This window comes from Pelodiscus sinensis, chromosome 27 (genome assembly GCF_052426305.1).
Source record: "Pelodiscus sinensis isolate ZL-2025 chromosome 27, ASM5242630v1, whole genome shotgun sequence".
In the NCBI taxonomy this organism is placed as follows: domain Eukaryota; kingdom Metazoa; phylum Chordata; order Testudines; family Trionychidae; genus Pelodiscus; species Pelodiscus sinensis.
The window spans coordinates 16,614,810-16,638,553 of NC_143078.1; the positions used below are offsets into that span (position 1 = coordinate 16,614,810).

Sequence of the window (23,744 nt, forward strand, 5' to 3'; positions counted from 1 at the left end):
TGATTTTGCGGAAAAACTTGCCAGTCTAGACACAGCCATAGTGTGATGGGGGCTAATTTGGCTACGACAAATCAGGAAAGAGATCTTGGAGTTATCGTGGACAGTTCTCTGAAAACTTCCACACAGAGTGCAGCGGTGGTCAAAAAGGCAAATAGGATGCTAGGAATTATTAAGAAAGGGATAGAAAATAAGACCCAGAATATCTTACTGCCCCTGTATAAAACTATGGTACACCCACATCTTGAATACTGTGTACAGATGTGGTCTCCTCATCTCCAAAAAGATATTTTGGCCTTGGAAAGGGTTCAGAGAAGGGCAACTAAAATGATTAGGGGTTTGGAACAGGTCCCATATGAGGAGAGGCTAAAGCGACTGGAACTTTTCAGTTTAGAAAAGAGGAGACTGAGGGGGAATATGATAGAGGTCTATAAAATCATGAGTGGTTTGGAGAGGGTGAATAAAGAAAAGTTCTTCATTAGTTCCCATAATAGAAGAACTAGAGGACACCAAATGAAACTAATGGGTAGCAGGTTTAAAACTAATAAAAGAAAATTCTTCTTCACACAGCGTGTAGTCAACCTGTGGAATTCCTTGCCAGAGGAGGTTGTGAAGGCTAGGACTATAATAGAGTTTAAAGAGAAGCTAGATAATTTCATGGAGGTTAGGTCCATAAAAGGCTATTAGCCAGGGGATAAAATGGTGTCCCTGGCCTCTGTTTGTCAGAGGCTGGAGAAGGATGGCAGGAGACAAATCGCTTGATCATTGTCTTCAGTCCACCCTCTCTGGGGCACCTGGTGCTGGCCACTGTCGGCAGACAGGATACCGGGCTAGATGGACCTTTGGTCTGACCCAGTACGGCCGTTCTTATGTTTATAAATTCTCATTTGGTGGTGGTACTGGTGGTGGCACAAGAAAATGAGAATGTCTGAGGGAATTGCTAGTGTGACGTTATTGGACTGGCAGATGAATATACAAATCATTGTTGCAACCACTGTTATATAATTGCACCAAATCTCGTACTAAGTGGGCCAAGTGAAGTGTCTACTGAAAGCTGGTGCTTCATTGATTCTGTTGATAGTGCTCATATGCAGGTATTGGTTTTGTATTTGAAGCTGAGTATTGGTGCTGTACTTGTATTGGGAGATATCAGCAGGAAGCTTGGCTAACCTGTTGTGAAAGGGCAGCTAGTCAAGTGAAGAGCAGCATTTGACTGACAATGCACCTCAGGTGGTGCCATCTAATGAGCTTTGCTGGGAACGTTCAGACCAGCAGGTAAGCAATGGCTGCTGCCTGAAAAAGACTGAGTCATGCCTGGACAGGTGACTTGCTCATGTGACAGACTCCATCACGGGACATAATTTCACACAGTGAGAACAATGTCGTTAGGTATTTTCAGGCATAACGGCGTTGCGCAAGAGGGGTTTTCTTGTGCACGAAGGGGCAGTGTAGACAGCTCCTTCTGGCGCAAGAGCCTCTGCTGCAAAATGGCGGCTCATTAGGTATGCAAATGAGGTTCGGCAATAGTCCACACTTAGCCTCATTTGCATATTTCTGGCGCAAGAAGCCGTGAGTGTAGACATAGCCTGGGAGCTCAGGGTCTGCTGGGCTGGCTCTGTGGCTTCCTCAGCCCCATGGCTGCCAGGGGAAATGATATTAATCAGACTGGGACAGCAGGGGGCTCTGGGTCAGGACTGTGGGGCCAGTACCCACAGCACAAGCAAGGTACCAGTGACACAGGGAAAGGCAGGCGAGGAGCCCGGGAGGCCACGTGTAGGTTACTGGGGAAGGACTGAGAGCCCTGAGAGCTGGGAGCACTGGGGGATCCTGGGCTCTGGGAAGGGCTGAGGATGCTGGGCGGCAGTGGAGGCACTGAGGGGGCTGGAGGCTGCTCCGTGACAGCTCTAGAAGAGAACATCCCTCTGCAAATGACAGGCAAGGCTGGCCTAATGCCCTGGCTGCTGGGACACAAGGAACAAGCAGGAGGCTCATAGATCAATTCCAGCCCGAGCGAGCTCGTTAGCATCGGTCAGCGCTTCTCCTGCCTGCTGCAGACATTGGGACCCTGCTGGCTGTCTGCCGCTGTGGGGCCCAGTTACACAGCACCCGCATCAGCCATGCCCTGACTAAACACAGCCTCGCTGGGGAAACTGAGGCATGGAGCGAGGCTGTGACTTGCCCGAGGACACCCAGCAGAGCAGTCAGATGTCCTGCTCCCTCCGGTGCATGCAGCACGCTGCCAAGGTCTGCTCCGTCGGACCTGAGCCATGCCCGGTGCTGGGCAGGTGCCCACCAGCCTTGCCCAGCCCGAAGGGTCTTCCCCTGGGCCCCCAATGCTGACTGGAGCGCTCCCAGCCAGGGCAGCGGTGCAGGAGGCACCCTCCCCTGTGGGGCTGCAGGAGGGGCTGCATCCTGCCCAGTCTGCACAGCAGGCTCTGCCCCAGCTCCCGAGGCACAGCTCATTGCCCCGCCCGTGCGCAGCCCCCGCAGGGGCCAGCCCAGGACAAAGGGCCCCCACTGCCCTGCAGGGAGCTGTGGCGGCCCCAGCCCTTTGTCCTGGCTGACAATGGCTGGAGCGGGTGGGACTGTGGGGAGGGGGCCAGGCCCATTGATGAGAGTTGTGATCTCATCTCAGCCCCTCCCGTCCCTCACTCCGCCTCAGCGGGGGGGCACCGTGCTCCACGCCAGGCCTGACGGCAGGGGCGCCTGCGGTTCCAGCCCCCGCCTTGGGGGATCCAGGCCTGGGCGAGGACTGCTGGAGCACATCCCCCCCCTCCCCCCCCGGACAGGCCCTGCGGTGGGCAGAGGGGATCCCGGAGAAGTGTCTTGCTAGAAACAACGGGCTCCTTCCAGAGTAGGGTAAGGGGCCTGGTGGGGGGGGAGAATGCCACCGGCTAGTGCCCCCCCGCACTCCCGTGAGGGCAATGCCCCCCCAGCCAGTGCCCCCCAGCTAGTGCCCCCCAGCTAGTGCCCCCCAGCACTCCCATGAGGGCAATGCCTCTCCCCCCCGGCCAGTGCCCCCTGACAGTCCCGTGAGGGCAATGCCTCCCCCCCCCGGCCAGTGCCCCCCGACAGTCCCATGAGGGCAATGCCCCCCCGGCCAGTGCCCCCCGGCACTCCCATGAGGGCAATGCCCCCCCGGCCAGTGCCCCCTGACAGTCCCGTGAGGGCAATGCCTCCCCCGGCCAGTGCCCCCCGACAGTCCCATGAGGGCAATGCCCCCCCGGCCAGTGCCCCCTGACAGTCCCATGAGGGCAATGCCCCCCCAGCCAGTGCCCCCTGACAGTCCCGTGAGGGCAATGCCCCCCCGGCCAGTGCCCCCTGACAGTCCCGTGAGGGCAATGCCCCCCCGCCAGTGCCCCCCAGCACTCCCATGAGGGCAATGCCCCTCCGGCCAGTGCCCCCTGACAGTCCCATGAGGGCAATGCCCCCCCCGCCAGTGCCCCCCAGCACTCCCATGAGGGCAATGCCCCCCCAGCCAGTGCCCCCTGACAGTCCCATGAGGGCAATGCGCCCCCGGCCAGTGCCCCCTGACAGTCCCATGAGGGCAATGCCCCCCCAGCCAGTGCCCCCTGACAGTCCCGTGAGGGCAATGCCCCCCCGGCCAGTGCCCCCTGACAGTCCCGTGAGGGCAATGCCCCCCCGCCAGTGCCCCCCAGCACTCCCATGAGGGCAATGCCCCCCCCAGCCAGTGCCCCCCGGCACTCCCATGAGGGCAATGCCCCCCCGCCAGTGCCCCCCAGCACTCCCATGAGGGCAATGCCCCCCCCAGCCAGTGCCCCCCGTCACTCCCATGAGGGCAATGCCCCCCCGCCAGTGCCCCCCGGCACTCCCATGAGGGCAATGCCCCCCCCAGCCAGTGCCCCCCGTCACTCCCATGAGGGCAATGCCCCCCGGCCAGTGCCCCCCAGCACTCCCATGAGGGCAATGCCCCCCCCGCCAGTGCCCCCCGGCACTCCCATGAGGGCAATGCCCCCCCCAGCCAGTGCCCCCCGTCACTCCCATGAGGGCAATGCCCCCCGGCCAGTGCCCCCCAGCACTCCCATGAGGGCAATGCCCCCCCCAGCCAGTGCCCCCCCGCACTCCCATGAGGGCAATGCCCCCCGGCCAGTGCCCCCGGCACTCACGTGAGGACGATGGTGAAGCGGAAGCGCTGGCGCAGCCCCCTGACCGTGAGGAAGGAGCGGGCGGGGAAGCTGCGGGTGCCCATCTCGCAGAACGGCTTCTCGTAGCCCCCCGAGGGGCAGTCGCACTTGAAGCCGCCCACCAGCAGGTTGGTGCACGTGCCTCCGTTCCTGCAGACGCCGGGCAGGCAGCGGCCCAGGTGGGTGTTCACCTCGCAGTGCTCTCCTGCAGCAGGGGTGGTCGTCAGGCGTTGCCAGCACCACACCACCCCCGCCCCACAGCACATGCCGTGGGGCCCAGTTGGGACTGGGACAGGGCAGGGCACCCCTGCCTGAGCTCTCCCCATTCCCTTCCCAAAGGCCCCACTGAGCCACTCCATGCCCAGCCAGCAGCGCCAGCTCCCCACTGCCCAGCACCGGGCCCAGGGGCATTGTGCTCGGGGCTCTCTGGCCCTGCAGGGCGTGTGCTCCAGACCCCACTCACAGCCGGGCTCCCTCTGACCTAGCTCCCTGCGCTGGCAGCACCAGCCGGGGCTTGTCCTGCATCGCTAGGGGCTCCACTGGCTGCCTGGCAAGGCCCTGGGGTGCGTGCCTGGCTGGAGCCCAAAGGCGGGGGCAGGACACCGGCTGCATGGCTGGAGCGAAGCCCCCCGGCTGTGGGGAAGGATGGCGGGAAAGGGGAGCTGGGGAGCAGGGGGCACGGTGAGTTACAATGTGCAGTCCTTGGGATGCGCAGGACACAGGTGGGACCTGGAGAGCTGGGGGTTGGGCAAAGCCTGTGGCCCGGGGAGGCAGTGTGGCCTGCAGCACTGGTCTGCATTGAGAAGAGCTGGATTCTGTCCCTGCCTTTGCTGGGAGACCCTCCTCGTGCCTCAGTTCTCCCGCCAGGGCTAGGCCCTGGCCATAAGGGCACTGCAGCTGGAAAGTGCCAAGCCCCCTTCTACAGGTCACAGACCTGCCTGCTGGAAGGGGGCCCGCTGCCTCTCAGCACGGCCTCTGGGCCTGCTGCATTATTCCAAGCCCCCCTTAGCTCCAGCTTTCCAGCTTCCAGTGCGGGCTGGCATCTCCCTCTTGGCTCCCCCCCTCCGCCCCCGCAGCAGGGGAATCTGGAGCGTGGCTCCGGGTTTCTGAGAGTAAAAGGGGCACACCAGGGAGACTGGGCACCCTCAGCTCCCACCAGCCCTGGCTCCCTCTCTGCGTCTGCCTCCTGGGGACCCAAACTACTGGGTTGGGATGAAGCCGACAATTGGGGTCACCAAGGGGCAGGTGTCTGGGGGCAGCCAGACACCCCCCCCCATCTTATTGCCAGATTTACTCCTCTCCATCCTGTTCAGCCCCATCCCCCATCAGCCCCCACTGCCGCTCCCATCCCTGGTCCCGGGAGGATTTAGGGAAGGAAGGTTTATTTCCAGCCCTTCTCCTAGTGATCGGATTCAGAGTCCAGGGAAAGTGTCGCTCTTCCCAGCCCGCAGAGAGGGAGCCAGGTCTGGCAGGGAAGCTGTCTGAGCCCCCTTGGGTCCCGCTGCTCCCCCAGACCAGGCCTCTCACTCAGTGCCAGCAGCTAAGAGAGGCTCAGGGCTCCCCACGCCATAGGTGCTGGGCAGAGAGGGGCTGGAGAGTGGCACAGCTCCTCTCACTGCAGGGCCTGAGTTCCCGGGGTCCCTCCCACTCTAGGCCTAGCTGCCCCGGCCATGGGGCTGAGCATCTCTGACAGCCCTTAGGAGACCCTCCCTGGACACACAGAGCTCAGCCAGCCCTCCCTTCCAGCGGCCCCCGGCGAGTGCAGGACCAGGGCCTCAGGGCCTGGGGGCAGCCAGGCAGGGCCAGGAGAGCCAGGGCATGGCGTGGGTGGTGTCCCTGTGAGGAGCAGGCCAGATGGGGGCGGGGGCGGCTGAGGCTCTTAGCAAGCGCTAAGAAGGGACAGGGTAGGCAGGGGGCTCAGCTTACCAAGAAAGGCGGCTGGCTGCGTTCTCAGGACGAGCTGGGCCTGGACAGCCCCTGGGGCTCACCGCAGGCTATACTTGTGGGGGACATGCTCTACTGCAGGGGCTGGGACAGAAGCCATGGGCCCCAGAGGGACAGACCCTTGCCAACAGACATGACAGACGGGGCTGGATTTGAACCAGTGCCTTGGGTGGGTGAAGGGGGTAAAGGGACCCCCCATGCTCCAGCCAGCAGAGGCCCCAGGAAGTGGCGAGGGACAGGGAAACAGAGGAGAGGATGGATGGATGGGGGGATGGAGGGGACAGAAGGTGCTGCCGGATGGGGCGACAGAGGGGCAGGGTCAAACAGAGGGACATAGGAGGTTGCTGGATGGGGGTACAGACAGGATGGACGGATGGTGGGGACGGATGGGGATGGATAATCTGGGGGATGGAGGGGTTACCAGATGGGGGTACAGACTGGGGCTGTAAGTGACTAGTCAAGCGATTACTTGATTACTCGCTTCCACCCCCTCCTCCCCTTGCTGCCTCTATCAGAGGAAGTGCCAGTGCTGGGGGGAGCCATCTTAAAAGTCGGCTCCCCAGCACGGTCCCCGCCAGTGGGCATGGGAGGCAGAGGCCCAGTGGGGCACTGGGACCAGGAGCTGGCCTCACTGCAGCTCTGCCCCCTTATCGATGACTCGAGCAGTCGATGGAAATTCCATCGACAGCTCGATTAGCTGAGGACATGAAATGTAACATCCCTAGTACAGACAGGGACAGACAAATGGGGGTGGAGGGGTTTGCCAGGTGGGAGGACAGACAAACGGGGACAGGCGTTGCTAGATGTGGGGTACAAGAGGGACGGACAGACAGGAGGGTGGCGGGAGCTGCTGGATGAGGAGGACAGACAGAAATGGCCAAACGGGGACAGGCGTTGCTAGATGTGGGGTACAAGAGGGACGGACAGACAGGAGGATGGCGGGAGCTGCTGGATGAGGAGGACAGACAGAAATGGCCAAACGGGGACAGGCGTTGCTAGATGTAGGGTACAAGAGGGACGGACAGACAGGAGGATGGCGGGAGCTGCTGGATGAGGAGGACAGACAGAAATGGCCAAACGGGGACAGGCGTTGCTAGATGTAGGGTACAAGAGGGACGGACAGACAGGAGGATGGCGGGAGCTGCTGGATGAGGAGGACAGACAGGGATGGCCAAACGGGGACAGGCGTTGCTAGATGTGGGGTACAAGAGGGACGGACAGACAGGAGGATGGCGGGAGCTGCTGGATGAGGAGGACAGACAGAAATGGCCAAACGGGGACAGGCGTTGCTAGATGTGGGGTACAAGAGGGACGGACAGACAGGAGGATGGCGGGAGCTGCTGGATGAGGAGGACAGACAGGGATGGACACACAGGGAGACGGAAGGGTTTTCTGGTGGGGTTGTGACGAGGTGTCTGCTCCGCACTGGCCCTGTAAGGGTAAAACCCAGCCCTGGGAGAGGGCAGAGAGCGCAAAGCCCACAGCTGTGGCAGGTACCAGCTAATTAGGGCCTAGCTGAGGGGAGTATAAATAAAGGCTTCTGGCGAGGGCACAGACTCACTCTTGCTCCAATGGCAGAGCAGTAGGGATGTGGCTGCCAGGGAAGATGGAGGCGTCCTGTCTTGAGGTGTCTGCAGGGCCTGAGGCGACTAGGGCTGCAGAGACACAGCCAAGATGGGCAAAGGCAGCAGGTCCATGCCCCTTTGCCAATGGTGAGTGGCCATTTCAGGCTGCAGTTTGCCCGAGGCAGGGGCTAGACAACTGGCAGTGGGTGACTGAGGCAAGGTGGGTGTAGAACTGGGGTTCCCTGGGAGTGGAGGACCCCAGCGTGTGGGAGCACTGTGATAGGGTAATACCTATTTTTTCCTCCACCTCTGGGAAACTAGGGGTGAGACACTGGCCGAAAGGGGGTGTTCCAGGACTGAATGAGCTAATTCCTGAGTGACCAGCAAAAGGTACCTGTGGTGGTGAATGTTCACCTGTTTACAAGGGGACAGACAAGCTGGGAGGGTAGCTGGAGGGGGGGACAGTCAGTGATGGACAAATGGAACGGGGCGCTTGCTGGATGGACAAACTGGGAGCTGGGAGAGTTGCTGGATGGGGGCAACAGACAGGGATGGACAAACTGGGAGAGTTGCTGGATGGGGGGACAGTCAGTGACAGACAAACAGGGGCAGGGGGTTGCTGGATGGGGGGACAGTCAGTGACAGACAAACAGGGGCAGAGGGTTGCTGGATGGGGGGACAGTCAGTGACAGACAAACAGGGGCAGGGGGTTGCTGGATGGGGTTACAGTCAGGGATGGACAGCCGGGGGCAACAGAGGGGCTGGCTGGACAGAAGAGGCACCGTGTGGGGACGAAGCCTTTCCCACGTGAAGGGGGCGATGCTCACCAGTGAAGCCAGCCTGGCACTGGCAGGTGTAGCCGCCCTCGCGGCTGCGGCACTGCCCGTTGCGGCCGCAGGGGCTGGAGTAGCACAGGTCGATCTCGCTCTCGCAGTATTCGCCGGTGAAGCCGGTGGGGCAGCGGCAGCGCAGGCCGCGGACGGGGTGGATGGGCCGGAAGAGGACTGTGTCGGAGGCCAGGAAGGGCGCGGAGCTGTCGAAGCGCAGCACGGAGACGCAGCGCATGTAGTTCTCGCAGGGCTCCCGCAGGCAGACGTTGTCGTCAAAGGGCAGCACCCGCTGCTCCGAGATGGCGGCCAGCAGCGTGCGGTTGAGGTAGAGCCGCTCTTGCAGGTCCTCGGAAGGGATGTAGCGCCCCCCCCGAGCCCCGCCCGGCAGCAGCACGGAGAGGCTGACGTTGAGGATGCGGGCGGCCCGCACGTCTGTGTCGTTCTGGATGCTGAAGAGCACCACGTGCTGGCGGGGCGCCGCGAGTACGGCTGCCACCCCCTGCAGGAAGCGTGCCAGGCGTGGCGAGAGGAAGCGCTCCTGAGACATGTTCTCCAGGCGCAGCGTGATGCTGTTGGTCAGCATCTCGTCCGTGATGATGGTCACCTGCAGGGTGCACTGGGCTGCCACGCTGTGGATGCCATCTGCCGACAGAGAGAGGAGGGAGAAGGGTGAATGTCTGCCGGGCTGCACAGCGGGGCCTGACCTGACGCCCCAGAGGCGCTGCAGCTGATCCTATCATGGAGAAAAGGCTTTCTACAGCCCTAGTCGACCACAGAGCTGCAGGGCAGGAGTATGGGGCACTGGGAGAGCGGGGATCCCAGGGCTGAGCTAGCAGAGGCTGCAGGTCAGGAGTGAGGGGCACCGGCAGAGCTGGCTGGGAGACTAGTTGCCTAATTCTCCCAAAAGCTTCCGGGAGCTGCTCCTGCCATCCCAACAGGAGCCCTGCACCCCCGCCCACCTGACCTGTTGCCTGCCCAGCTTCACACGAGAGATTAGGTCTCAGCAACACACTTGTGGGTTCCAGTATGACGGGGTGGGGATGGCAACCTGCCCTCTGCCATTCAGTTCCCAGGGCCTAGAACTGGGCTTGTTCCCCGCACCAGGCGTGTGGGGGTCCCCCTGCAACATGAGCAGTGATGTTACCAGATTAAACGATTGAACCGCTGTTCTCTGCTTGCACCAAACCCTGTACAAAGTGGGCCAAGGGAGAAATGGACGTAAGGCGCGTGGTTTGCTGGCTAGCAGTGTGCTATCTGTGAGGCTGTATCATTTTGGTGCTTGAAGCTATGAAGATGAGCTGTGTCTGCATTTCAAATGTTCGCTCCTGCAGTAACACGCACAGAGGAGCGAGCCAGCTCTGCCCCCGCTCGAACCCACTTTGTCCCAAGCTCCTGCCCTTCACCTTTGGGCCACACGCCACTCCTGACCACATCCCCTGCCCCCATTACCACGGCAAGCCCAGCTCTGGCCTGGCGCCCCATGAAGACAGATGGGGAAACTCAGGCATGGGGGACCGGGCCCAGTGCTGTAGTTGGGACAGAGCCCAGGGATCCAGGCTGCCACTGAGGTGAGGGATGGCAGACGCCGTGGGTTGATGCCATCCTGGAGGAGAAGGGGAGATCTGGACGCAGGGGCCTGGAGAGGACAGCAGGATCGCTGCCCGGGTGGCAGGACAGGTGGCTTCACACAAGGATGAAGTCAGGTGCTGCCCCTAGCCCAGAGCCTGGGTCCAGGCAGCAGGGAGAAGGAACCTAGCATGTGCCTGTCAGAGCCCATGCCCAGCCCCCCAGTTGCTGGTCACTGAGTGAGACGCAGCCAAGCTGGCCCACAGCACCAGCACGTTGCCCACGCATGCCACAGCAACACCCCCAGCATGCCCAGTGCGATGCCACTCGCTGGGGCTACGTCTCGACTGGCATGATTTTGTGCAAATGCTTTTAATGGAAAAGTTTTCTGTTAAAAGCATTTGCGGAAAAGAGCGTCTAGATTGGAACGGACGCTTTTCCGCAAAAGCATCCGTGCCAATCTAGACGTGGTTTTGCACAAGAAAGCCCCAATCGCCATTTTCGCGATCGGGACTTTTTTGCGCAAAACAAATCTGAGCTGTCTACACTGGCCCTTTTGCGCAAAAGGACTTTTGCCCGACCGGGAGCAGCACAGTATTTCCGCAAGAAGCACTGATTTCTTACGTGAGATCGTCAGTGTTCTTGCAGAAATTCAAGCGGCCAGTGTAGACAGCTGGCAAGTTTTTCCGCAAAAGCAGCTGCTTTTGTGGAAATACTTGCCAGTCTAGACACAGCCTGGGAGCTGGGGAGGTGCCAGCCATGTTTCCTGCCAGGGCAGACCCAAAGGGCTCAACTGAATTGATGGCAGAGCCCTGTGAGCGGGTCTCACCCGTCCCCACGTGGGCAGATGGGACACATGAGTTGTGACTTCAAACAGGCCCTCAGGAAGTGGGGCAGATTGGGAGTAGGGGCAGGGAAGAAGCTGCAGGGGCTAAAGGAAGTGTGTGGAGCTGCCCCAGTGCCAGTCTGTCCCTGCCAGCCCCCAGAGCCACTCCGCCCCCCCCACCTCCTGGAGTCATCTGATGTTCCAACCCCCCTGAGACATCTGCTCCCCCAATCCCCTAGAGCCATTTGCCCCCAAACCCTGAAGCCAGTATGCCCCAGTGACCCCCACCAGGCCCCAATGCCAATCCATTCCCCCCAGCCACTCTGAGAAGATCTACACCCTCCCCGAACCAATCTACCCTGCCCAGCGTTGCTCTGCCCCCCACAGTCCCCAGAGTGGGTCTGCCCGTCTCAACTGGGCTCACCGGGGCCAGGGGTGGGCAGGGAGCTGTCTGTCTCACAGACACATGCGCCCTCAGAATGTCGGCCTGCGGGAGTTGTGGAGAAGGGACACGTCATACTGGGAAACTATTCAGCCCCTGGGACTCATCACACTGCTATAACAGTGAGAACAGACAGACACGGCCCTTCCCTCCAATTCCCTCTTTCTGTGGGGAGCCTCTCTCAAATAGAAACTGTGTAGGGGCTATGACACTTGGCTGCACATCCAGCAGAGGGCTGTCATCTCTCTCACTCTCATACACACGAGCACCAATTCATCACAATGCTCCGCCCAGTTTCAGCCAGGGATCTCAAAGCACTGTGCAAAGGTGGAATCACCCCATTAAACAGCTGGAAATACTGAGGCACAGTGTGAGGAAATGGGTCATCCAGGAACTGAGTAACCCTGATCTAACCACTAGATCTCACAGCCCCACTCAAGAGTAGGTACAGCCCACATGCTAGGTACAGACTAAGTGAGAGGTTGACCAGGGAGCTAAGAGAGACCTCAAGGCAGGGAGAGGCCCTGGTTCAGGGTACATGCAGCTGTAGGCTACGGCCTGAGCCTGGGGAGCCATGCCAATGTAGTGCTGCAAGGCTGAGACTGCACACAGCAGCCCCTAGACACCCTTCTCAGGGCAATGTGAACTGCTCTCATACACCGCGGCCGGTTGTTCACTCTGAAGCCTAAGGGCGACGTGCTTTGCTTGGCTATTTCAATACCAGTCAGTTCCTTCTCCCAGTCTGGGATAGAGCCTGGATGTATGTGAGTGGGGCCTACGGCTGTGAGGATGGAGCCTAAGGTGGGAAGAGTCCAGGCCCTTGCAAAATCCACGGGTCCTTTTTCCAAAACTGTGAGGAACCAGACACAACATGAGAGGGAGTCTGAGCTCATGCTCCTTCCACATGTCCTAAGAAGCATGGGGGACAGAGTGGCTGTGTCCCAGGTCCCAGCGGGAGACATTTACTGAGTGCCCAGCCCCCACTTAAGTCTGTCCATCTGTCTCTATGTCCAGGCTGGAATTCACTCCCCCCACCTCAGGGCCCTCCCCCTCGCACAGGTCCCCAATTCTCCTGTCTCTGCAGGCTGCTCCCCTTCGCCCAAAACCTCCTCCCCGCCCCTTCCTCTCCTCCCAGACGGGACATTCCTGAGCCAGGCCCAACTCCCCAGCAAGCAGCCACTGGCTCAGCAAACATATATGCCTATGTCTACACTCACGGCTTCTTGTGGCAGAAATATGCAAATGAGGCTAAGCGTGGAATATTGCCGAGCCTCATTTGCATGGTTAATGAACCGCCATTTTTGCAAAAGAGGCTCTTGCACCAGAAGGAGCTGTCTGCACGGCCCCTTCTTGCACAAGAAAACCCCTCTTGCGCAACGCCCTTATTCCTGAAAATAATCAGCGTTAACGGCATTGCACAAGAGGGTTTTTCTTGCGCACGAAGGGGCAGTGTAGACAGCTCCTTCCGGCGCAAGAGCCTCTTCTGCAAAAATGGTGGCTCATTAGGTATGCAAATGAGGCACGGCAATATTCCACGCTTAGCCTCATTTGCATATTTCTGGCGCAAGAAGCCGTGAGTGTAGACATAGCCATAGAGTCCTGGGTGCCCAGCCCAACACTAAAGGGCTCTTGGGCTGACGTGCGGATGCCTCTGATGCCTGGGGCAAGGTTGAACCCAGCTAGAAAACTCACAGGCACCTGGCCACCCCCTGCGCCAGGCAGCCTCCCTGGGCCTGAAATAGGGAAGCTGCTGGTCTGGAATGAGGGCTACTGGCAGAGTCAGGAGGAAGACCAGGGCTGGGCTAGCGGGGACTGAGGGGCACCAGCGGAGCTGAGGGATGGGGGAAGCAGGGGCTGCAGGTCAGAAGGAAGAGGCATCAAAAGAGCTGGGGGAGTTGGGGTAGCAGAGGTTGGGGGGAGCAAGGGCAGCAGGCTGAGAGGGAGGGGAACCAGCAGAGTGGGGAGGTTGGGGGGGCAGGCCGGGAGGGAGGGGCAGGAGCAGAGCGGGGAGGTGGGGGGGGCAGGGTCTGCAGGCCGGGAGGGAGGGGCAGGAGCAGAGTGGGGAGGTGGGGGGCAGGGTCTGCAGGCTGGGAGGGAGGGGCAGGAGCAGAGCGGGGAGGTGGGGGGGGCAGGGTCTGCAGGCCGGGAGGGAGGGGCACAACAGAGCGGGGAGGTGGGGGGGCAGGGTATGCAGGCCGGGAGGGAGGGGCAGGAGCAGAGTGGGGAGGTGGGGGGGCAGGGTCTGCAGGCCGGGAGGGAGGGGCAGGAGCAGAGCGGAGAGGTGGGGGGGGCAGGGTCTGCAGGCCGGGAGGGAGGGGCAGGAGCAGAGTGGGGAGGTGGGGGGGCAGGGTCTGCAGCCTGGGAGGGAGGGGCAGGAGCAGAGCGGGGAGGTGGGGGGGGCAGGGTCTGCAGGCCGGGAGGGAGGGGCAGGAGCAGAGTGGGGGGGGGCAGGGTCTGCAGGCCGGGAGGGAGGGGCAGGAGCAGAGTGGGGGGGGCAGGGTCTGCAGGCCGGGAGGGAGGGGCAGGAGCAGAGCGGGGAGGTGGGGGGGCAGGGTCTGCAGGCCTGGAGGGAGGGGCAGGAGCAGAGTGGGGGGGCAGGGTCTGCAGCCCGGGAGGGAGGGGCAGGAGCAGAGCGGGGAGGTGGGGGGGCAGGGACTGCAGGCCGGGAGGGAGGGGCAGGAGCAGAGCGGGGAGGTGGGGGGGCAGGGTCTGCAGCCCGGGAGGGAGGGGCAGGAGCAGAGCGGGGAGGTTGGGGGGCAGGGACTGCAGGCCGGGAGGGAGGGGCAGGAGCAGAGCGGGGAGGTGGGGGGGGGCAGGGTCTGCAGGCCGGGAGGGAGGGGCAGGAGCAGAGTGGGGGGGGCAGGGTCTGCAGGCCGGGAGGGAGGGGCAGGAGCAGAGTGGGGGGGGGCAGGGTCTGCAGGCCGGGAGGGAGGGGCAGGAGCAGAGCGGGGAGGTGGGGGGGCAGGGACTGCAGGCCGGGAGGGAGGGGCAGGAGCAGAGCGGGGAGGTGGGGGGGCAGGGTCTGCAGGCCTGGAGGGAGGGGCAGGAGCAGAGTGGGGGGGCAGGGTCTGCAGCCCGGGAGGGAGGGGCAGGAGCAGAGCGGGGAGGTGGGGGGGGCAGGGACTGCAGGCCGGGAGGGAGGGGCAGGAGCAGAGCGGGGAGGTGGGGGGGGGCAGGGTCTGCAGGCCGGGAGGGAGGGGCAGGAGCAGAGCGGGGAGGTGGGGGGGGCAGGGTCTGCAGGCCGGGAGGGAGGGGCAGGAGCAGAGTGGGGGGGGGCAGGGTCTGCAGGCCGGGAGGGAGGGGCAGGAGCAGAGTGGGGAGGTGGGGGGGCAGGGTCTGCAGGCCGGGAGGGAGGGGCAGGAGCAGAGCGGGAGGGGGGCAGGGTCTGCAGGCCGGGAGGGAGGGGCAGGAGCAGAGCGGGAGGGGGGGCAGGGTCTGCAGGCCGGGAGGGAGGGGCAGGAGCAGAGTGGGGGGGGCAGGGTCTAGCAGACCCTCCTGCAATGTGAACACTTTCCCAGCTCTGTTCATTGTTTGACAAAGGACAGTGGCTGCCATGGCAACGGCCAGCGCATCTCTCTCAGATGGGCGCCCCCTCCTCCAGATGCAGGGGCTGAGGGCAGGGCCCCCATCTCTGCCAGGGCTCCTCACTCCTGACCTATAGCCCCTGCTAGCCCAGCCTTGAGCCCTCCCCAGCTCTGCCGGTGCCCCCCCCCTCCTGACACCGCACCCCAGCTCTGCCGGTGCCCCCCCCTCCCAAACCACCCCCCGCCGCCAGCCTTCAGCCTGTCTCACGGGGGCCCTGCCAGCTCCCCGCCACCCCCACACCTAGCCCCAGCCCCACTGAGGCAGCTCCAGGGAGGGCAGGCGGGCAGGGGAGCGAGAAGGTACCCCACTGCCCTCGCCCCCTGCATGCCCAGCAGCCCATGGCTCAGGCTGGCCCACACTGGGTTGCCATGGTTGTGGTAGGAAGGAGCCAGCTATGCAGGGGAGGCTTTTGTTCCCCTGCTCTGCTCTCTTCTCTTGGACTCATGAGACAAACAGCCCCTTCCCCGGGCAGCAGGAGGCCCAGTGGGGGGGGGGGGAGCAGCTGCACGGGGCTCTGGGATGGTGGGGGAGGTGACAGGACTGGCCAGGGTTGAGGAGGTGGGCGAGAAGCAGGGGGAGGTACCATACCGCTGGTCAGCAGGCGAGGGGAGGGGGAAGCTGCCCCCATTCTGCACTCCTTGGCTCAGCTCATTCTTCCCCTCTCTGACCCAGCGCCCCGAGCTCCTTTGTGCCTGGCTGCCCCCGCCCCGCCCTCTCCCACCGCACCTCTGTGCCACTATGTTGGAGAAGACAGGGCCTCCCCGGTACCCCCCAACTCTGGAGGGATCACAGGGACATCACTGCAGCTGGATTCTCGGGCACCAGATATGGGGGCAGGCTGAGCAATGGGGATCCCATGGTGATACACCTGGCTGGCACCTCTGGGGCAGGGGCAGGGGCAGGGGCAGGGGCTGGGGCCACCTAGCCACCAGCCCCCTCTCCTGGTTCAGGGCTTCACTCTCTGGCTGCAGCCTTGCCCCTAGCAGCCACGCTACCCATCTGGACCCCACAGCCCACCACACAAGCAACCCTACTCCAATCACACGGGCCACGTGGCCTTGGGCCCTGCCAGCCCCAGACACGGGGCAGGGACAGACTCACTGTGGTTTCACTTCCAGGACCCCTCCAGACTCTACTGGCAGCCCCACACTAAGCTGCTCCCCCAGGCATGCTGAGTCCTATCCCCATGCGGTACTGCGAGGGGCTAGGCACGATGCCAGACGGGTGCCCAGCGCAGGACTTGGCTGCACCAGCTGTGTTGCACCGGGGATCAGCCCTGACTCTGGGGTGGAGAGGAGTTGTAAATATTTGTGCCCAGGCCAGGCTGTGTGGGCAGGCTGGGGTACAAAGGGCTATTTTGGCTTCAAGGTGTTAGCAACCCACCGAAATGGGCCAAGCTCTGAAACCAGGTTACTAGCCTGACTAACATTCCCCTTCTGGCCCCAAAACGCAGCCAAAAGGCCCCCCAGCCAACACCCCCCATTGCCAGCCCCCTCAGCCAACCCACATCCCCATGTCTGGTGCTAAACCTGCCTTGCCTTGTCAGGCATCCCCACCTTCCCTAGCCCCCGCCCCCCGGACAATCCCCACCCCCATGGCTGGTCCCCCAACCAGCTCCCCTCCAACCTGCACCACACACGGCCATTCCCCAGAGGGCAGGATTCTTCTCACTAGTGCAGGGAGTTCAGTGACTGAGGCTTGGACGGGTCTCTAACCCAAAGCATCCCTGCCACTCGTGCCACACAGAGAACAGCCCTGAGCCTGCCCCCAGCCCATTCCGTGCATGGCACAGCCCCTCCAGCCGGCTGACCCTGCACACATGGACCCTCGGCCCGGGCCCATGGAAGGATGCCACCGCGCCCTTATCCACAGACCAAGTCGGAGCCATCAGTGGGGGTAGGCACAGCAGGCACAGGGCTACTCTACAAGCCAGGACGGCAGGTCGGGAGTGAGGGGCATCAGTAGATTTCAGCATTATCGCTAGGCAGGGCACTTGAGCATCTGAGCTAGTAACCACAGGGCCCCTGCCCTCAGCTGCTGGCCACAGAGCCAAGCCAAAGGGATCTGTGCTGGCAGTGGGGCCCAGCTGTGCTCCCCACAAAAAGGGGCCCTCTCTTTCCAGGGGTGCCAGGTTCCACTCATGGGCAGATGTTTTCCGTCCATATGCAGAATGGGCACCACCAGCAGAAACACAAACCTGGCTGTGAGTGCGCTGCTAACCAGCTGGGTGGCATTGGAATCTCAGGGATTCCTCTAAGCTGAGATCTGGGCCAGAGCAAGGGGGACCCACAGTACCACTCAGGAGTAACACCTGGCCCCCGATCCATCCTATGCCCATCTGCCCCCGAGCCGTGCTGCTTCCCCACCCAGGCCCTGAGCCAGCAGCCTGTGGCCCAGTCCCCACCCAGTGCTTGGCTGGCCAGTGCAGGGGCCCTGGACTAGGGGGAGGCAAGGGAGGCAGTCCCAGTGCACCTTACCTCTGGAAGGAGCCAGCCACCCAGATGCTGCCTGTGACTGCCAGGAGCTGGGGAGAACCCCCAGGGAAATCAAGGGGCATCTGTTCCACATCCCATGAGAGAGCACGGAGCGGCCCAGCCACGCCTGGGGGAAGGGGAGGTGGCTGGGGCAGCCAGGCTGCAGCTTTGTAATAGCAAAGGCCTGCTGGGCTGGCTCTGGGCCCTTTGAAGCAGCAGCAGCCTCTGACCTGGCCTTTTCCTCTGTTTGGGACAGGGCAAGCTGGGAGTCAGGGATCAGCCCTGCCCCTGGGAGAGAAGATGCAGGGAGGGGGGCAAATAGGCCATGCCAGCCAATTGACCTCTGGGGAGCCTGGGGAGGAGGGTGGTCCCGTCCATGCTCAGCCGGGGCAGGGCGCTGCAGAGGGGCCAGTCTGGGAAGAGCTGCCCTGGGGGACTGGTGAGAAGGCAGGAGGGGAGGCTGCCCAGGGGCACAGGCATGGAGCAGCCTTGCTGGAGGGGCAGGGGAGGGGTTGGGGTGCCCGCTGGCTTGTGACGCACTCACACCAGGGTGCTGAGCCTGTCCCAAAGGACAGTGGGGGGGCCCACAGCATCCACTCTTCCAGACACCAGTGGGCCTGGGATTTCAGCCCACACGGGGGTGTTTCAGTGACAGAAAAGCAGCAGCCCAACCATCCCCTGCTCTCCCCAGATGGAGCATTGTCCGTAGCCCCAGCCAGTCAGTCCCAGGAGGGGCTGAACAAAGAGCCTGAGCAACGCAGCAGCTCAGCACAATGAGGCCGGCAGCTCAGTGCTGCAGCCTGGCGGGCACGGGGCCCTCAAGAGCTGCCCCAGCAAAGGGCCCCACGGCTCCAGCACTGCAGGCCGGGAGCAGGCCCAGGCCCAGCCTGGTGGTCGGGGCTCTGGACTCAGCACAGGGCAAGGGAAGCAGGGTTCAGCGGCTCTGCAAAAGGGTAGCACAGAACCACCTTCCCTACAGGCAGCTGTGGAGATCCCCTGCCCCCCCCCCCCCTCAGCTGGACTGAAAATATTTCCCTCGCACAGGGGGCAGGCCCCCTTACTGCCACATGCAGCACCTGGGGGGCCCCGACCGCACTGCCCCCCAGCAGACACATGCCACTCCCGCCGGCTATGGGGACAAACCCCAGATGCTCTGCTCCTTGGCAAATGCCTGACAAACAGCCGCTAATAGCTCCCACCCTGACAAGTGCTTTCCTCCTTAGATCAGAGGAGGGGAATGAGCATCAATGGCCGTCAGAACCCAGGAGTCCCGACTGCCAGCTCCCCTGCTCTAACCACTAGTTCCACTTGCCTCAGACACAGGCAGAGAACCCAGGGGTCCTGATACCTTAGCTCTAACCACTAGGCTTCATTTCCATCCCAGAGCTGGGAACAGAATCCAGGAGTCCTGCCACCCAGCCCTGCCCTCCTCTCCCCCAGTCTATCCTACTGGACCCCAGGGCCCCACACCTGGGCGAGCCACGTGTCAGCACTAGGCACCCACCAACCCCACACCCTGCAGTGCCTGCTGGACCCAAACAGGAACGTGACGAGAAATCTTTTCTCTGTGGCTACTCAATGAGAAGGAATCTGTCCAGGGAACAGTCGGGCCCTGCCTGGGGCATCACGACTCAGGACAGCATCCCCCACAGCTCCCTGAACGCCCTGGTCCCCTCCAGCCTATCACCCCCTGTCCCTTGCCCTCCCAGCTTTGGCAGCAGGCTCCAGATGAGCTGCAATGGCTCACCCAGGAGGGCTAGTCCCCTTCCGACATGGGGGATTGTCTGCTCAGTCCTGGTCATACAGGATTCACTGGACCCAGCCCCACAAGTTGTGCCAAAGCCACCTCCCCCTTCGAGCCTCCTGCTGCCCAGGACTTTGCCACAGCCCCTCCCTCTGCCTCAGGAAGGTGGAACTGCCAGTGGCTGACGGGCAGGCCCAGGGCAGCGCAGATACCTGTGGGATGGGCTTATGTCAGCAAACTGCTCCTTCCCATTGCAGGCTCCTGTGGCCTTCGGGCCCCACCTCCTCCTAAGCCATCTAGGCCGAGCTGGTCTAATCATGTTTCTGAACCCACCCATCCCCTGGCCACCCTCTCAGTGCCCGCAGAGCCCATCTTCCCTCTGCGGGCAGCCCTGGCTCTCAGCAGGGCCAGGCCGGGCCATGCCCAGGGCTCTGCGGGCAGCCCTGGCTCTCAGCAGGGCCAGGCCGGGCCATGCCCAGGGCTCTGCGGGCAGCCCTGGCTCTCAGCAGGGCCAGGCCGGGCCATGCCCAGGGCTCTGTGGGCAGCCCTGGCTCTCAGCAGGGCCAGGCCGGGCCATGCCCAGGGCTCTGCGGGCAGCCCTGGCTCTCAGCAGGGCCAGGCCCGGCCATGCCCAGGGCTCTGCGGGCAGCCCTGGCTCTCAGCAGGACCAGGCCGGGCCATGCCCAGGGCTCTGCGGGAAGCCCTGGCTCTCAGCAGGGCCAGGCCGGGCCATGCCCAGGGCTCTGCGGGCAGCCCTGGCTCTCAGCGGGGCCAGGCCGGGCCATGCCCAGGGCTCTGCGGGAAGCCCTGGCTCTCAGCGGGGCCAGGCCGGGCCATGCCCAGGGCTCTGCAGGCAGACCATGGGCAGCCAGGCCCCTTTGCCTGCAGTGCTCATGCCAACAGATGAGTCAAGTGAACTAGCTGCCGCCTATTCTCCAGCACACTGGCCTTGGCACTGGCTATGGGGTGGTACCAGAATGCATCTGACGATTGGGGTGTGTCCCTGGGAACACACAACACAGCTCAAAATTGCTAGGCTCAAGCTGACAGGGCACAGCACAGTGGAGATGGAGCCCAGGCTAGTCTAACTGGGCTGCGGGTCGGGAGTGAGGGCCACCAGCAGAGCGGGAAGCCGAGGGCCTAGCAGAGAGACTGTGGGTCGGGATTGAGGGGCAGCTGCTGGGAGTCAGACCCAAGCTCAGGTTGGGTGGGAGAAGCGGGGCTGGCACCTGGGGTCTCTGGCACAGCTTGGGCAGGGACTCCGCTGTGTTCCAAGGCCCCGTCTACACTAGAGGCTTCAGCGCCCCAGGGCGGGCACTGCCGCCTTGCAGGACGGTGACAGCAGGGTCCCCCTGCAGAGCTCTAGTTAATCCACACGGCCAAGAGGCAGCAGCTACCTGGGGTGTCCACAGCAGCTCAGGGGGTAGGAGCAGCCTGGGGGGGCAGCGGGGGCAGCCCGAGGGAGGTGCGGGGTGAAGATTCCACAGCCACTCCCTGAGTCAGCGACAGCATCAGACCAGACAGTCCCGCCGCCCGTCAGCAGCTCCCACCCAGCCCCGCTTGCCATCGGGGCACCTCTCCACTGCCAGTTTCCAAAAACCCCATTCCTGCAGGGCTGGGCGTGATCTCAGCCCCCTCCTGCCCAAGCTACCAAACAGCTTCCATCAGACAGCTGTGCCGAGGCCCCGGGGAAGCCTAGAGGCTTTGCTACCCCACAGGCCTCCTGTGAAGGTGTCCACAGACTTGCCCAGCCTGGCCACTGGTCCTTCCTTACAGCACCTGGCACTGCAGCCCTGGCTCCCTCCCCCAGCCCCGGGCAGTCAGATTTGGGGCCTGCCACTCACCCCACGCCGCTGGGTTGGCCCCAGCAGGCTGCTCCTCTAAGCTGCTGGTGGAGATGGGCCCGCTGCAGAAACCCCAGGGGCCATGGCAATATCGCACAGCAGGCCGAGGGGTCGCCGAGTCTGCCAGCCCCCGCCCTTCGGAGCAGGGCATGGGCCTGTCCCTCAGGCCCAGGGGCTGACAGGAGGTTAAAGCTGCCACGTGGCCGAGCTATTGACACCTCTGAGCAGGGGCCCAGCTGTGATTGTTCTAAGCACCAAACCGCCCCAGCCCAGCCCAGCAGGTGCACGGCCCGGCCTCCCCCTCAGAGAGGCTAATTGCAGGGCTCAGGCACAGCTGCTCCCCAGCCCGAGCCTGCAGCTGCCAGCAGGTCCTGGTGGGCCCCAGTGCTAACTCTCGGCTGCAATAACGGGGGGGGGGCTCCAGCAGGGTCCTCTCCTCATGCTGCCATGTGTGTGGGTCCCTTGCTGCAGTGGGGAAATAGGCCTCTCCACCCCATGTCTGCAGAGCCAGCCCTGGGCCCCAGACAGCCTCTGGCTAGTCCTGTCCATGCCACTGGCTCAGCTGGGCTGGGCACGTGGTCCTGAGCACCAGAAACGAAGTTTCAGTCCCTTCTCCCACCCCGGAAGCACTGACAGCCCCCCCAGGGCCGTGCCCTGCTCTGGCTGGGCCCAGCCTGCCACACCCTGCTCTGGCTGGGCACAGCCCCAGCAACACCCCAGGCTGGCAGCACCCAGCGTCTCCCTACACTCCCAGCATGGCACCAGTGGGAGGGGCCCACGTGGGCTCTGCCCTGCCTCCATAGGCCTCTGTGTGGACACACAGGCAGCTCCATTGCCCGCACCGGCGAGGGCCAATTCCTGCAGTGGAATCCCAAGGCCGGAGACCTCTGGGTCAGCCCCAGCTCATGGGCAGAGGCCCCCCCAACACACCCCCTGGTCAGATCTTGCCTTCTCTGCTGAGCCTCCCAACCCCAAGGGGCTGGGGCTGGCAGGGGAGCAGGACCCTGTGAACAGCTCTGGTTGTGCTGCAGGCCAAGTGTGTCCACATGCAGGACCCTTCTGGCCCAGATCTCCCAGCTACGCCGACCTCTAGCCCCTGCTAAGCCTGGGGGCCCTGGGCCTGGCTCCTGCCCTCTGGAAGGGGAGCCGTGTCCTGGGTGGGTCGGCACAGCCCCGTCATGGGCCAGGCAGTGCAGCAGGCAAACAGACACCCGTCGCGCCCTGCCCCTCCCCCGGCACGCCCTGCCCTTCCGCCCACCCCAGCACCCGTCGCACCCTGCCCCTCCCCCGGCACGCCCTGCCCCTCCCCCGGTACGCCCTGCCCTTCCGCCCGCCCCAGCACCCGTCGCGACCTGCCCCTCCCCCGGCACGCCCTGCCCTTCCGCCCACCCCAGCACCCGTCGCGCCCTGCCCCTCCCCCGGCACGCCCTGCCCTTCCGCCCACCCCAGCACCCGTCGCACCTTGCCCCTCCCCCGGCACGCCCTGCCCTTCCGCCCGCCCCAGCACCCGTCGCGCCCTGCCCCTCCCCCGGCACGCCCTGCCCTTCCGCCCGCCCCAGCACCCGTCGCGCCCTGCCCCTCCCCCGGCACGCCCTGCCCTTCCGCCCGCCCCAGCACCCGTCGCGCCCTGCCCCTCCCCCGGCACGCCCTGCCCTTCTGCCCGCCCCAGCACCCGTCGCGCCCTGCCCCTCCCCCGGCACGCCCTGCCCTTCCGCCCGCCCCAGCACCCGTCGCGCCCTGCCCCTCCCCCGGCACACCCTGCCCTTCCGCCCACCCCAGCACCCGTCGTGCCCTGCCCCTCCCCTGGCACCCAGCACACTCTGCCCTTCTGCCTGGTCCAGCACTCGTTGCACCCTACCCATCCCCCAGCACCCAGTAGGCCCTGCCCTTCCTCCCGCCCCAGCACTCATCGCACCCTGCCCCTGCCCCTCCCCCAGCACCCACCCTACCCCACCCCTCCCTTCCCCTGTCCCCACAATGCCAGACCCTGCTCCACCCTCAGCCAGGCCTTGCTTTGCACCCCACTCCTCCCTTCCCCCTGCCAGGGTGCTACAGCTACATTTAGGGGAGCAGAAGGGGGCAGACGAATGGGGGAAAATGGGAAGGGGAACAAGGCTAAACCAACAGGCACCACCCCCTGCCCACCCCAGTGCCACACTCCCTCCTCATGTGTTTGCAGTGAGGGTGGCTGAGCTCTGAGCTATGCTACACCCCCCCCCCCAGTCCCAGTGAGGGCCCAAACCTGCCTCCCATGCCAGGCCAGAACCCTAAATCCTGCTCTGAGTCAGTGCAGGGCTCCCAGGCGCCCCTCAGTTCCCCGGGGGAGACTCTGAAAGCTACGGAATGGAGGGTACCCTCCACCCAACCCCGCTCTGCTGGGCCCTGGCGGAGGGGAGCTCATGAGGTGCTTGGCCTGCGGCCATGGAAAGGCCATTGCTTCCCCTTGTGGTCAACTGATCTGGAGCATGAAGGGGCAGGTGTCTGCCACAGCCCCCAGGTAGGAGGGGGAGGGGAGGCAGCCGCCTGGATCAGCAGAGACCAGAGGGTTTGCACTTGGGTTGGGCAGAGACAGATGGGCGGCCCCTCCCGCTGAGCGCAGGGCCTGGAAGCCAGAGGGCCTGGCCCAACGTGGCCACTAGTGCGGAACATCCAGTAGCCCCACTAGAAGTCCGATGTCAGAGTCGTAGCCGCTGGGCGGATTGCCCTGGACCCCCCACCAGCCTGACTGTGCCCCTGCGTTTAACCTAGGCTCCCAATCACAACAGTGCCCCCCGGCCGGCAT

At 63.6% G+C, this 23,744-nt stretch overlaps 1 protein-coding gene across 3 annotated transcripts in view; it reads right to left on the reverse strand.

Annotated features, from left to right (window-relative positions):
* Positions 1–23,744, reverse strand: part of CELSR2 (cadherin EGF LAG seven-pass G-type receptor 2) — an 84,249-nt gene that overhangs the window by 56,153 nt on the left and 4,352 nt on the right. For all 3 annotated transcript variants that reach the window (XM_075910442.2, XM_075910443.2, XM_089773711.1), the window contains exons 2-3: positions 8,479–9,123; positions 4,125–4,347 (exon numbers count right to left, since the gene is read on the reverse strand). In XM_075910442.2, the coding sequence (XP_075766557.2) occupies positions 4,125–4,347; positions 8,479–9,123 (868 nt within the window). The remainder of the gene's footprint in view (positions 1–4,124; positions 4,348–8,478; positions 9,124–23,744) is intronic.